This window comes from Squalius cephalus (assembly GCF_949319135.1).
Source record: "Squalius cephalus genome assembly, chromosome: 18".
Lineage (NCBI taxonomy): Eukaryota > Metazoa > Chordata > Actinopteri > Cypriniformes > Leuciscidae > Squalius > Squalius cephalus.
Window position 1 is genome coordinate 23,488,572 of NC_137139.1, and position 14,682 is coordinate 23,503,253.

A 14,682-nucleotide genomic window follows, 5' to 3' on the forward strand; every position below is an offset into this window, starting at 1 on the left:
AATAAAATACTATGGAAGTCAATGGTGCCCCATAACTGTTTCGTTATCCACATTCTTCAAACTAACTTCTTTTGTGTTCAGCAGAAGAAATAAATGAATACAAGTTTGGAACAACTTGAGGCCGAGTAAATTATGACAGAATTTTCTTTTTTGGGTGAACTATCCCTTTAAGGTGCTGTCACATTATTGAAATTTCAAGAGCAAAAAAAATAGTACAGCGATATCACTGAAAAAAACATTGGTGTAGGATTTACTTTGGAACAATTTTCAATCAGAAATTAAATTTCATAAATAGGCTAATTAAGAATAGGCAAGTAACACATTGAAATAAACAAGTCAAAAGTCAAAAGACTGAAATAGTATTTTCTTGTAAAACTTTGTTTTCTAATTAATTTTTCGCAATGTATGAAGCAAAGTGCACACACTTTCAAGTCACTTTCAAACCAAGCAGCTTTCAGTTGGTCATTGCAGCAAGTTCACATGACCAACTTGAACACGATATGAAATCTGCATGGGGAAATCGTTCGTCTTCCAGTGAAATTCTAAATCGCGTGGATTCCAATTAAAATGGAATTCATAACTTCTCAAATTTGTCGCGGGACATCTTTTCTTCAACAGTCGCTCATGTCGCCAGCATTTTGTCGCTGAAAGTCACAGGTGGTATATGAAAAAAATGGAAACACTGGCACTTTTAGAAAATTGCTTTGGTTTTTAACTAGGGGTGTAACAATTTATTGTGTCACAATAGATCGCAATACATAAATACAACAGTATGTATCGTGGATAGTGACAATCTGTATTGTGTATATTTCACCCAAAATGAAAATTACTGTGTGAGTTTTAGTGTCAAGTCGCCTACTACATTTAACTACTATATATATATATATATATATAATGTTAAGTACATTGTATAATAATGCGGTGGGGGATATTTGTGGGTCCTCCTGGTAATGCCAAATGTCTGTGTCAGGCTTCCGGGTAGATGATGTAGGAGACGAACACAAAGATGATGAATTCCAAGATTTTAATTCTCAATATAAACAAATACAAACAAAAAGGGAGCGTGGGCTCAGAACATAGATAACCTAACATAAACATTAACAAACCTAACATAAGCACATTGACCGACAAGTGAGGAGTGAACAGAAGGAACTTAAATACACAGACAGATGAACACAAGACAGGTGATGCAGATGATGATGATGACGAACAGGTGGGTAATGAAGGGAGTGAGTTCAGGTGTGGAAACAAGGAGGATTCTGGGAACTGTAGTGCAGACAGGACGATGACAGACAGTGAATGTGACATTACTCCCCCCTCCCGGTAGGCGCGTCCTCGCGCCGTAGAAAGACCAAAGGGGTGGGAGGGTGGGCGCCCTGGAGGCTGACGGGGAAGACAAGGCAAGGGAGACAAGGCAGGAAGCCTCCAGGGCGGAGCAGACTGTGGGTGTGGTCACGGTGGAGCAGGCTGTGGGCGTGGCCAGGACGGAGACGACCCCTCGGGCGTGGCCAGTACGGAGACGACCCCTCGGGCGGCCACGGCGGTGAGGACCCCTCGGGCGGCCACGGCGGTGAGGACCCCTCGGGCGGCCAGGGCGGTGAGGACCCCTCGGGCGGCCAGGGCGGTGAGGACCCCTCGGGCGGCCACGGCAGTGAAGACCCTTCGGGTGGCCATGGCGGTCCGGACCCTTCGGGTGGCCAAGGCGGTGCGGACCCTTCGGGTGGCCATGGCGGAGAAGACCCTTCGGGTGGCCATGGCGGAGAAGACCCTTCAGGTGGCCACGGCGGTGAAGACCCTTCAGGTGGCCATGGCGGAGAAGACCCTTCAGGTGGCCATGGCGGTGAAGACCCTTCAGGTGGCCATGGTGGTGAGGACCCCTCAGGTGGCCATGGCCCCTCGAGTGGCCAGGACGGAGCCCTATGGCCCCCCCCAAAAAAATACTTGGGAAAAGTCCCGGGTGCCAGAGAGGGCTCGGTGCTGGGCGGATCCAGCGACGAGGGCTCGGTGCTGGGCGGATCCAGCGACGAGGGCTCGGTGCTGGGCGGATCCAGCGACGAGGGCTCGGTGCTGGGCGGATCCAGCGACGAGGGCTCGGTGCTGGGCGGATCCAGCGACGAGGGCTCGGTGCTGGGCGGATCCAGCGACGAGGGCTCGGTGCTGGGCGGATCCAGCGACGAGGGCTCGGTGCTGGGCGGATCCAGCGAAGAGGGCTCTGAGCTGGGCGGAACCAGCGGCGAAGAGGGCTCTGAGCTGGGCGGAACCAGCGGCGAAGAGGGCTCTGAGCTGGGCAGGACCAGCGGCGAAGAGGGCTCTGAGCTGGGCGGAACCAGCGGCGAAGAGGGCTCTGGCGGGCCGATGAGAGGAGGAAGATCGCTGTCAGTCACAGGCGCGGCGGGCACGACGCTTACTGCCTTGGTCTCGGCAGATCTGGCGTGAAGTGCAGGCTCGGCTGGACTGGCGTGAAGTGCGGGCTCGGCTGGACTGGCGTGAAGTGCGGGCTCGGCTGGACTGGCGTGAAGTGCAGACGGTGACATGGCGTGCCACGGGAGGAAGCTCTCCAGACAACAGGAGAGTGCCTCTCTCCAGTCCTGACCGGAGAGATCTGGAAGCTCCCTCGGGTCAACTTCCTTGGCCCCAAGCCGGTAACACGCCTTGATTATATCGTCATCCAGCGAGCATGAGGCAGCAAGAGGAACAAACCCCCAGGTGAATTGGAACAGATCGCGGCTATCCCGAGCCAAAGCCGCGATCTGTCCAGCGAGCTCCCAGCTCATATTGTGGTCGGTCAATCTGTCAGTAGTGATGTGACATTTGAACCGAGGCGTCGGAGCGTGTGTCGAGAAAAAGTGGGCGTGCCAGATGAAGCCGCGATTCGAGGCTTGTGTTGTTAACGTGAAAATCACGTGACTAATGACAAACGAGGCCTCGGTTTGTGTGGATACGTCATCGGTTCGGTCTGAGTGTCGCTTCCGGATAAAAGGCGGTTCGAAACTCGCGCCTCCTTGTGGGTGTTGCAGGAGTAGGCTAGTAGAAGCAGTTGTAGTGTTAGAGGGTCAGAGAGTTAGATAACTATCATTGTTATTGTGTCATATATGTGTGAGTGCTGTATATTATTTCATTAGCAGGTTAGAATAGTTATACTATATTGTTATTATAATAGGCCTAGCTATATTATAGTCTTGTTATATTAATTAGATAAGATTATTTGGATTGCTCTGGATTTTTGGATCCCTTTTGGAAAGGGGAGGGGAGGGGAGGGGAGGGGAGGGGAGGGGAGGGGAGGGGGGCGCGACACTGGTTCAGAATGAATTAATTTGTCTGCTATTTCTTTGCACAGTAGCTAGGTGTCACTAGTGAGCAATGCTGAATGAAGCTTCGAGTAATGAACCTTTGGCTGAAGCAATGGGCTGTGAGGTCTCAGTGGTTCAGGAAGCCTCATTTTGCCATCACTATCTGTCAGGCTTCCGGGTAGATGATGTAGGAGACGAACACAAAGATGATGAATTCCAAGATTTTAATTCTCAATATAAACAAATACAAACAAAAAGGGAGCGTGGGCTCAGAACATAGATAACCTAACATAAACATTAACAAACCTAACATAAGCACATTGACCGACAAGTGAGGAGTGAACAGAAGGAACTTAAATACACAGACAGATGAACACAAGACAGGTGATGCAGATGATGATGATGACGAACAGGTGGGTAATGAAGGGAGTGAGTTCAGGTGTGGAAACAAGGAGGATTCTGGGAACTGTAGTGCAGACAGGACGATGACAGACAGTGAATGTGACAGTCTGATGTTACCAGTAAAAAGTGGCCTACATTATTTTAAATATATCTAGTCAGAGTGTAGACAGAGTGTAAGTGCATATTTGTCTAAAATAATTTTGTATTTTCAGTTTCAGAATCATGAATATTCTAATATATTCTAATTACCATTGTCCTGTGCATTGGGTTACAAGCACCAAGTTTTTTCCACCCCCAATATAGGCTAATACCAAATTTAGCATTTTAATCAACTGTACATTTTTGTTAAACTTTTACCATGTCTTGGAGTATAGCGATAATATCGTATCGTGAGTTCAGTATTGTGATATGTATCAATTTGTGAGTAAGGCTATTGTTACATAGCCTGGTAATACCAAACTCTGCTACTTCGCTTTGCTTCGTAGACAGAGTCTGGAAGGGCAAAATTGAAAAGCGTTTTCTTTCTCGCGGGGGGCGGGGGGGGGGGGGCGCTTGTCTGAAGTTTAAAATCATTGGTTACCCGTAAGCCAATCACATAACGTTTGGTTATGACGTGTGTTATGCGCATGCTCAGCCGCATCTAACTTTCACTGTAAACACATGTATGATGCGAAAACAAAACCATCGAGCGAAATACTGGAGTGAACATGGCTGTGAACGACTTTTGCAGATTATGTGAAGTAAATCTACGCATCCACGGTACAATCAGCATCTACGTCACGGCTCTCAGCCCGCCCTCTGTTCGTTGATTGGCCAGCTGTTTTCAGGCCGGAGGAAAACGGGGAAAACGGTCGCTATCTCAGACTGAGTACAGAAGCGAACTGAAATTGAGCGGAAGTACGAAGTCTGACGTAGTCAGGCTAATTGTTACACCCCTACTTTTGACCCTTTTACAATTTATATAAAAACTTGCTCAACCAATAATTTTGGGCAGGACAACCTGTTTGACCAAACAATGTTTTGTTTTTGTTTTTTTGCAATAGCCTACCATTTGGTACCAGAATAATAGCAACTAATGCCTCGTTTCCATCGAGCAGTACAGGACAGTATAGGCTACAGAACGGAACTTTCACTTGCCCGATCGGGCCAGTCCTCTAGGGGCAGGGGCGCCACTAAGGGGGTGAAAGTTAGGAGGATTCTAAGGGCCCACGCACATTTGGGGCCCCCAGAGATCGATTTTAATAATGGAATGGGTACGGTAGGGGGCCCAACCTCATATTCTTTCATAAGGCCCAAAATTTCTAGCGACATATATCGTCTATGATATCGTTATTGTTGATTTAACGATCTGAGATTATCGAGTATGTCCCTCACTACAAAAAACAAACAAAAACACACCCATTGAGGGCACGCATACACTACGTGATGTAGTCTAGTTAGATTAGACTAGCGTGCGTGCACATTTACAGTGAACTTTTACTGCGTGATTTATTCAAATGCATTTAGAATGCCCCCACATTCTAGATAAGGGGCAAAAAAGCCCCTGTATATCTTATGTATATCATTTAACATAGTTAACCAATATTACACGAAGAGAGCCATTTTTCTCCAAATATCAGCATGATTACAAATGTGTCTTTGATTTTATGCAACGTACATTTTAATAAACAAGGTAATATTAAGTGACTTACATTTTAGACATCAAATCGCCTGTTTAGCTGTTTTCCGCCAACGAACATAGTTCCAAACAAAGTCCACACACTGTTTTGCGTCTCTGAGCAACACACGGTGTATCTTTACTGAATGAATCAGTTTTTTGAACGAACTAGCTGAATCAATGATTCAATGACTCACTCATTAAGACAGTAAAATGCTTCCTTCCTGAATGAATCAGCCGTTTGAATAAATAGATTGAATCTCAATGACTCACTCATTAACAGTGATTTGCTGCCACCACCTGGCGGGTTTAATTTCACATTTATTAAAGGGGTGGTATAATGCCCTTTTCACAAGATGTAAAATATTTCTCTGATGTCCCCAGAGTGTGTATGTGAAGTTTTAGCTCAAAATACCCCACAGATATTTTTAAATAGCATGTTAAAATTGTCACTTTTTAAGGGTGAGCAAAAACGCACCGTTTTTGAGTCTTTCCCTTTAAATGCAAATGAGCTGCTGCTCCCAGCACAGGGGGCGGAGCTACAACAGCTTGTGTCCTGAAAATTTCAAAAACTTTTAGCCTTTTATGTTCAAACCGGAGTCAGACAAAGATGGAGAGACTCAAGAAGAAGTGACAACATGTAGACAACCTTAGTTGATGAATTTGTGTAGCTTATGTGTAGTTATCTTCTAGTCATTGATTAGCATATTCTGTCATGATAATCTATAAAACGTGTTCCGGGGGCAGGGTTTATGTAAATTTGAGGGTTAGTGATGTCACTAACCCGGGAGGAATGTTGTGTAATCCCTACCAGCCGTTTGTTGTAGCTATTTCTTTAAAAGAAAATATCTCCCTTTGCTTTGAACTTTGAGCGTTGTGACTTTGCAGATGTTGTTTATGCTCAAACAGCAACATTACACACTAGCTAAAGTTAAAAAAGTGAAATCATGATCAACCACTCCTCTAAAGTATCGTTTCATTTTTTAAATAATATAAAATTTAACGTTTTGTATTTTCAACATTTCAAAACATTATTTATGCATCTTTAACTGCTCTTCACTGATTAACTTTAATAAAGGTTCATCTATAGTTATATTATACATTAGATTATAAATTGTGAAAATCTTCTGTTTAAACCTACTTGAGAAACCTGAAAAGCACCGTTTATTTCATTTATATGTTTGTTCTGTTGTATTTATTTGTGTTTATTTATTTGTGTTATTGCTCGTAATTTGATTATTTGTTCCTATTTTATTACTTACTGTTTAAATGAGTTAATCTAGTAGCTTTTAGTGTCACAACCTTTTACATGTATAAAAAATAACGAAAACAATACTAGGCTTATTTTATAGGCCCATTTTCTTTTCTTGTACTTAAGTAATTTTTTGTTGAGGGGCCAGTGAAAATTTTGGCAGGGCAAGTAAAAATTTGAACCACTGGTAGAAAAAATCCTTAGTGTTGAGCCCTGTACAGTACAGTTCAGTACGATTCGGGACGGTAAACTCATCTGACGGGCATTTTAAAAAAAAATAAAGATAAGAAGACATAATGTATATTCTTTATATCCCATTCTAAAGCATTAATTGCTGCAAATTTGCACCAAAAAGTCATTACACGGTCATCATTTTTTTCTTGCACATTTTACACAGGCCACTTCTGGGATGGCGGGATGGGGATATTTCACAACCTAACTCTAAGTTTTTCCTTCCTCTCCTTTCTTCGTCTTAAACTGGCCATGACTTCTATGTATTGAGAGAGCCACAGCGTATATGTGCCATGTGCTCTGAGAACACACTGTATATATCAACAGCAGTGTGTGCTGGCGGACGGGTGGTGAATTTAGAGACTGCACTGAAAGGTCAAAGGGACGTCCAGCACCCAGCCCACCATATAAATAATAACCTAGACTCACACTGCAAGAGGAAAAACAACAGCCAAATGATTAGGAAATAAAATGTATGTTGATAAAAGCGTTGATCTGACATTTTAAATATAGTTGTTTCAATTCGTTCATATAACCTTATTTGATGTTGTATCCATAGATACATCAAATCTAATTTAGTTTGAAAAGTGGAAAAATAATACAACCTTTCATAGTGCAAGGTTAAAGGTTTTATTTTGATGTTCATTAAATATGCGTAAGACCTTCGCGGTTCCGCGTCAATGCCCTTGAAAAGCACAGAGCCAGCATACGAGTATCCGTTTGCATGACAGTGGATGATCACACTAAAATTAGAATATTGATCAAGAGTGGATCCATATCAGTTATGTTCCTGTTGCAACAAGAAGGAAATATTTCTAGAAAGCTCTTGGAGGGATGAGACTTTTCCAAACGGATAGCCTGTGTGCTTTTCCAGCTCTGCGTATGAGGGGAATGTTGAAGTTGACTGTCACTTTCTCTCACACTGAGATGCTAATTTCACACCTTTGGCAGAAGACAGAGAGCCTCCTAATACTATGTCTGCAAAGATTTATCTCAGCAAATATCCAGGCTTGTACATATAGACGCTTACACGTATACACACTTACATGAGCGTACACTCATCTCAAGAGCTTCACTATAAACATGGCTGGTTTAAAAGCTTTACTGCAAAGTTCAAAATTCACAATGTGTGAACATTCCCTCAGGCCTTAAGAAATAGACTGACCTTCAAAGCTAAGCTCCTTTTCTATTTTACTTCCAAGTAGGCTACACATATTAAAAGTCACAAATTTGTTCTTGACCAGTTTTTTTTTTTTTTTTTTTTTTTTTCAGCTGATGTCCTTCACATTGATAAATGCAAAATCAAATGAGCAAAGGTACATTTTAAAAGGTCATATTTTGACAGAATATAGTTCATTAATGGCTGTGGGCAATATTACTTTTGAAATTGTTACACTCAATCAAACACACACATTAACACAAAGCCTACAGGCATGCGCACTTACACACACACACACACATAATACATCTATTGATTCGATTTTTAGTGGTCTGCACGTATCAGATCAAACTCATTTTAGCTTTATTGGTGAGCATAATGAATGAGAACGCCAGCTTTCTTATTACCGATGAAGAAACATGCCGAAAATGCCAGTTCAAAAGTCCAGGAGAAGTATGCACTTCTTCATTCGAAATACAATCTTGTTAATGACAACATTGACATGAGTAAATTAGGAGGACTAGATGCTGGTCATAGACTGAATACTCTTGTAACTCCATGAGATGTATCACATCTCCTAAACTATTCATCTATGTCTGGATACTACATCTATAGTAAATATAGTGCACAAATAATTCATTTTAACCCTGGAAATATAGATCAGCTTGCAGTGTTATTCTATAATAGACTGTTAGTATAAACACATACAGTATATGATGTACATTTGCATATGCAAGAAAAAGGCTCTCCAGGGAAAACAGTTTTGTGTTCACTTGAGACCGCAAACAAAAATAGAAATTAGTGGATGTTCTTACCTGAGCCCCACATTAAACCCTCTTCCTCTGACTGTTTCCCGTCCTCACGTTTCCTCTTTCTGCCTCCGTGGGTCTTTCCACTTGCACCCTGACACCACAAACTCCTCGTAGAAACCCTCGCTGGCATGAACAACAGAGCGTCCGGACCCGGTTCTTTGAGGCTCCGGGGATATTTGGAGCCAAAATAGTCCTGATGAACTTACGGGAGTGTCTCCTGCACACAGTATCACACAGTCACATTTCCCACTTTTAGCCCATCCCACACTTAGTCTCACCACACTGAGAATACAGGACAAGTGCAAGAGATTCCAGCAGATAATCACACCAGGACAGTAATAAGTAAGGACAACTGTGTGAGGAAGGAGAGAGGAGGAGAACGAAGAGGGAGCGGGTGAGAGAGGGAGAGAGAGAGAAGAGTCGAGTGTCAATGAAAGCACCGATCGGGATGGAGAGTGAGAGAGGTACAGACTGGGGAATGTTATGTGAGATATATATATGATAGCTGGGAAGATGTAGACGGCCTGTGACAAAATGCAACTGGAGCATCCAGGTCTTATTTCATAATATGGACAACACTGTTGTTTTTATAACATGTGATTTTTACATTAGAGCTTCAAAAGTGATAAATGGAGCCACTGATGTTCTGCTTTCTATGTTGATGGAACTGCTGAAGCTTGGGAATCTTGCAACTAAGGATATAAGGAAAAATTCTCTAGTGAAAGAAAAAGCCATGCAAAGTATATTGAGTCAATTCCATAATGTTGTACTTATGATATATCTTTCAATAAATAAATAAATATAACTTCTGCCTTTTACATTTGAAGTTTGGGAATCTTGCAATTGGAGAAGAAAATCAGGAAAATTCCAGTCATGTTGGAGCTGCGGCACATGACTGTTGGGGATCTGGGTTCGATTCCGGTCTGGGTCATGTCCCGATCACTCTCTCTCTTACTTTCCTGTCAGTTCTGCAGTGTCCTGTGTAGTAAAGGAAAAAGCCAATGAATAAAAAGATACATTTCAGCCATCCAATGTAATTCCAGAAAGTTCCATTAAGCCGCTTAACTTCTCCTGAACGGGCGATTGCAAATGAGTGACAGCTCCGGTGTGGGGTCTTGCCTGAAAGGAATGCGCCAAATGTCATGTCCGATGTGAAACTCTAGACTGAATATTAAGTGACAAACTATCACCACAAAAGAGAGAACAAGCAGCCGTGAATCTTCCAAATCTCACAAATTATTTCATGGGAAAATCTAATTTAGAATTAATATGACCATCCTAGTTGAGTGATCTCATGTTCACCTTTCAGACAGATTAACATATTAACAGCAGAATTTGTTTGTGACAAACAAAAACAACCTTTAGGGAAGTTCCTATCAAATGAAGGGCAGAGAGGGGTGGAGGGGCCGCTTTTTGGAAGTGGTAAGCACATTTCAACAGCCAGGCGCAGTGAGATACAGTTACAGAACATGGTGACAGCAGCAGGGCCTTTCCCTATACCAGTCATAAACAGCTTTCAAATGCTCACACCGCAAACCATTAATGTTGTCTGCAACTCACTATGATCTCACTTTATGGTGTATGTATTGGCTTACGGTAATTGGTTAGGAGAAGGGACACAACTTGCTGAGGCCTCTAGACTCAAGTTTGTGTCTAGTAATTGGCTTATGGTGTGCAGCCCAGGGAATCCACTGAACTATGTGTGCAGCCTGGAGCGGTTAACACAGGAATCTTTATAGGGCTTGTTAAGGATTATGTTTGACATGAGGTCTCCATTCCAAAGCATTTACTATTTGGTTTTATAGCAAATAAAATAACTTAATTATCTGAGTGATTTGGAGTCAATGACGCAAGACTCGTAATAATTTATTCAAAAATATGATAATAACTTCATTTTAGGACATTTGGTCCAAGAAAATGGCACGAAACAAATACAAATATATAATCTATCTATCTATCTATCTATGATTACGTTGATATACTTCCATGATTACGTTATGTCTTTTTGGTGTTTGCACTAGACATTTTTAGCCCTATATATATATTAGGGCTGTCAAAAGATTAATCGTGATTAATCGCATCCAAAATAAAAGTTTGTGTTCACATAATATATGTGTGTGTACTGTGTATAATTATTTTTGTATATATAAATACACACACATGCATGTATATATTTAGGAAATATTTGCATACATATACTGTATATATTTATATATAATTTATATTATATATAAATATATATTTTTTATATATAAATTACACATTTTTCTTAAATATATACAAGCATGTGTGTGTATTTATATATACAAATTTAATTATACACAGTACACACACATATATTATTTAAACACAAACTTTTATTTTGGATGCGATTAATCGCGATTAATCTTTTGACAGCCCTAATATATATATATATATATATATATATATATATATATATATATATATATATATATATATATTGATTAACTGACTCTAAAAATGTGTAAATAAAGAAAAAAGTGCAGTGTAAACATATAGATAGATAGATAGATAGATAGATAGATAGATAGATAGATAGATAGATAGATAGATAGATAGATAGATAGATAGATAGATAGATAGATAGATAGATAGATAGATAGATAGATAGATAGATAGATAGATAGATAGATACGATGGATAGATAGATCACATTTCAAATATGTGTTTCTGTTCGTCCAGCAGAGGGAGACATCACACTACTATTTCACATTGACGTTGTTTCGAAGTGAACATGATCATAATTTTAATGCGAAATGTTTATTCAAACAATACTATACAATACAGATTATAATCGACATGCATAAAATCACAAATTTACTCACCAGGTTTCAAGATCTTGTTTTACATCAATGCCTTTCGTTGCTCTGACAGCTGTCAGCGATTCATCAATCAATAATCAAAAGCGCTCAAACAATTAAACAGCCACACTCAAACAGGTTTATAGTGAGATGGAGAGTTGCAGTTAATGTGTTCTGTTTGAGCTTCAGAAATGTCGAACGCAGAAGTGATTGCGTCCCGGCTTTTGTCGTTTAACCAGATGTATAGTTATGAAAAGCGTCTTCAGACGTTTTCCGAGTGGCCTTTTCGAGAAGATTGTCAGTGCACACCAGAGCTGGTGAGTGCGTCAAGGGAAAAAAAGGAAAAAATGAAGAGAGAAATAGATTATTAATAAGTGGAAGTCGAATGACAACAAATTAGACAGTACAGGGATTTTAGCAATTTTACATAACCACTGCTGCTTTAATTAAAAGGAGTAATGAGAAACCTCTCTTCAGATGGCCAAGGCTGGTTTTGTGCACTGTCCTAGTGAGAATGAGCCAGACGTGGCCTGCTGTTTCTACTGTCTCCGAGAGCTGGAGGGCTGGGAGCCAGAAGACAACCCCTGGTGAGCTCCAGCCTGAAGCACACCTTTACAATCTATCGGCTTTGTTTTTCTGAGGACACCATTTATTGTTCATTTGTCTACACTGTTGTAAACTTGAGGTTGTAGCCTAACAATTGACCGTGTGGAAAAGGGGAACTAAATCAACACTCTTTTTTTTGACCGTCCTTGTCATTAAGGTCCGAGCATGCCAAACGCTCCCCCAATTGTGCCTTTCTCCATATGAAAAAGACATTTGACAAGCTCACGGCCATTGAGTATTTTCAGCTGGAACAGGAGCGACTTCGCATCTACATTGTAAGTGTGAATGCAGTTGTGATGTAGATTTTATGTATTGTTGGTGATGGCCTACCACCATAATATTCCATGATTGATTTATTAGAAATCATCTATTACCTACTTTGTATTCATTTGTTTGTTTGTTGTTTTTTTAAATATAGACCTACTTTTTTCAATTGTATTTTCATTTAATTAATAAAAAGAGTATTTATTTTACTTATTTTTATATAACCATGTGTGTAAACGCTAACCTCCCCTCTCCAGAGGAAGATGGGTCACCGGAAGATAGCCTACTTTCGTGATGAGGTGGAGACCACAAGCAAAAATCTGAGAGCTCTTATTTGATATCCAGTGATTCAAAATTATTTTAACGGCATGCTTTATTTAAATTTTCACCAATAAATTCAATATTTGTATGTTCCATCCACCAATTGTTTTTTGTTTTGCCACTGACACCTGGACACTTCTGAAGCTTTAATTAAAAGTTTACTTGGACCAGAACATATGTGTTAATTGGGAAGCATCCCTGTCCCTTATGATTTCACCTACAGTATCTGTAAGTCATGTTTAACATAACAATTGTAAGTAGTCAACACTAGTTATGTAGCTCAACTTGCCACTTTTTCTCTCTTGTGAGACCTCCTTCTATCCAAACCTTGACCCTGGGCAGATGGCCCCAAGCCCCTCCTTCTCAATACCAACTGTTGCCTCTATAACATCTGTCACTGTAGATTGTAGTGGAGTTGGTGAGAACTGTGGGTAAAAACAGTCTACCACTGGAGGGCTCAGAGGGCTCTGGTGCTGAGGATAGTGTTGTGAGGTGCAGACAGGAAAGAAATAAGGTCTTAGTATTGTTGTTATTAGATGAATCATTTATCATCATACTTTAAAATAAAATGTGAGGCGTTCTTTAGTGATAACCGTATAAACCGAATGTGTGTTTGGGATGGGGTAGGCGAGGGATTAGGGATGCTATCCCATCTCCCCCTTCCTATGCCCTGGATTACCATCTAATGCAACACTCTGGACACTGAGCCCCGATCAACTGCTTAATTCTCCTTTATCCGCTCGCAACAGAGCAAATAGAAAAATACGACTTTTATATATATATATATATATATATAAAAAGAGAGAGAGAGAGAGAGAGATGATGTAACACTCATCTAGAGTATGAGTTTAAAGGAGACCCCTTAAATTCTCAAAATAAGGATGGTCTGGAATCACGCTTTTGATTTCAAGTAGTTGCATCATTATGTGGAAGTTTCTTTTTCACAACTTTTAAATGTTGAATTGTCCAGCAGCTCCAGTCTATATGCATGCAGGTGCTATAGGCATTTTGGATCTGTTCTAATTCAGTTAGCATTAACAATTTGTTTTCTGCCTTTCATCAATGCCCACATCACATGAGCAGCATTATGAATATCAAATACTGGTGCACAGTCCATCACTTCCTGTCTCATCACAGGGAGTGACAGGTGTCCACACTCCACACTGACTAGGGCTTCTCCTCTCAAAATGTGGCATATGGACAAACTGACAGATGTTCCCAACAGAAAGTTTACAACCTGAGAGCGCCATTGGGGCCCATCTGTTGCTGTGCGCGGGTCCTCCCCCTCGGCTCTCCTCATCTTACACCAGAAGAGGCTCCGCCACACACCCCTGCCTCACCTCCGCTCAGCATCCCCTCCTTTCACACATAAATCAACTCCCACCCCATTCAGCCTTTATGACACACTGAGCCAAATTAATGCTGAGGGACTCACCTGGAAGAGCATAGATTAGCTCATGCAGGGGCCAAACATACTAAACAAAGACCTATTCTGCCACTGTTTGGACCTGACAGACTGTTGAGAAAAAAAAATGTATTTAAATAAATAAAATGCTTATGGACATGGATAGCAGAGATAGACAATGATAAATGCAAATTATAAAATAAGTGATAAAAAACATTATATAAAGTCTTATTGTATTTATATTCATGTCACATTATTGACGTCATAAGCCGTGTGTCCAAACTCACTGTATTCAGAATAAGTATTCATGTGATGTTAATAATTCTGTGTATTAGTAATCATAATTAATTAATTAAATGTATTAAATATGGAAACAAATTATATTAAATATATCATTAATATACTATTAACTTAATTTCATGGGCTGGGCTACCACTTGATGTCCAGAAACAGTTGAGATC

The 14,682-nt window shown here is 40.9% G+C and overlaps 2 protein-coding genes across 2 annotated transcripts in view; one reads left to right on the forward strand and one right to left on the reverse strand.

Moving 5' to 3' along the window:
* znf385a (zinc finger protein 385A) overlaps window positions 1–9,261 on the reverse strand; it is an 83,153-nt gene extending 73,892 nt beyond the window's left edge. Inside the window, exon 1 of the mRNA XM_079849699.1 lies at window positions 8,807–9,261. Coding sequence (XP_079705825.1) covers window positions 8,807–8,933 — 127 coding nt within the window. The 5' untranslated portion in view covers window positions 8,934–9,261. The remainder of the gene's footprint in view (window positions 1–8,806) is intronic.
* Window positions 9,262–11,727: 2,466 nt separating this feature from the next.
* birc5b (baculoviral IAP repeat containing 5b) lies at window positions 11,728–13,005 on the forward strand. The gene is made up of 4 exons (XM_079849704.1): window positions 11,728–11,942; window positions 12,103–12,212; window positions 12,389–12,506; window positions 12,753–13,005. Exons 1-4 carry the CDS (start codon window positions 11,817–11,819, stop codon window positions 12,831–12,833), a joined length of 435 nt encoding a protein of 144 aa, XP_079705830.1. The 5' UTR covers window positions 11,728–11,816; the 3' UTR covers window positions 12,834–13,005.
* The last annotated feature ends 1,677 nt before the right edge of the window (window positions 13,006–14,682 follow it).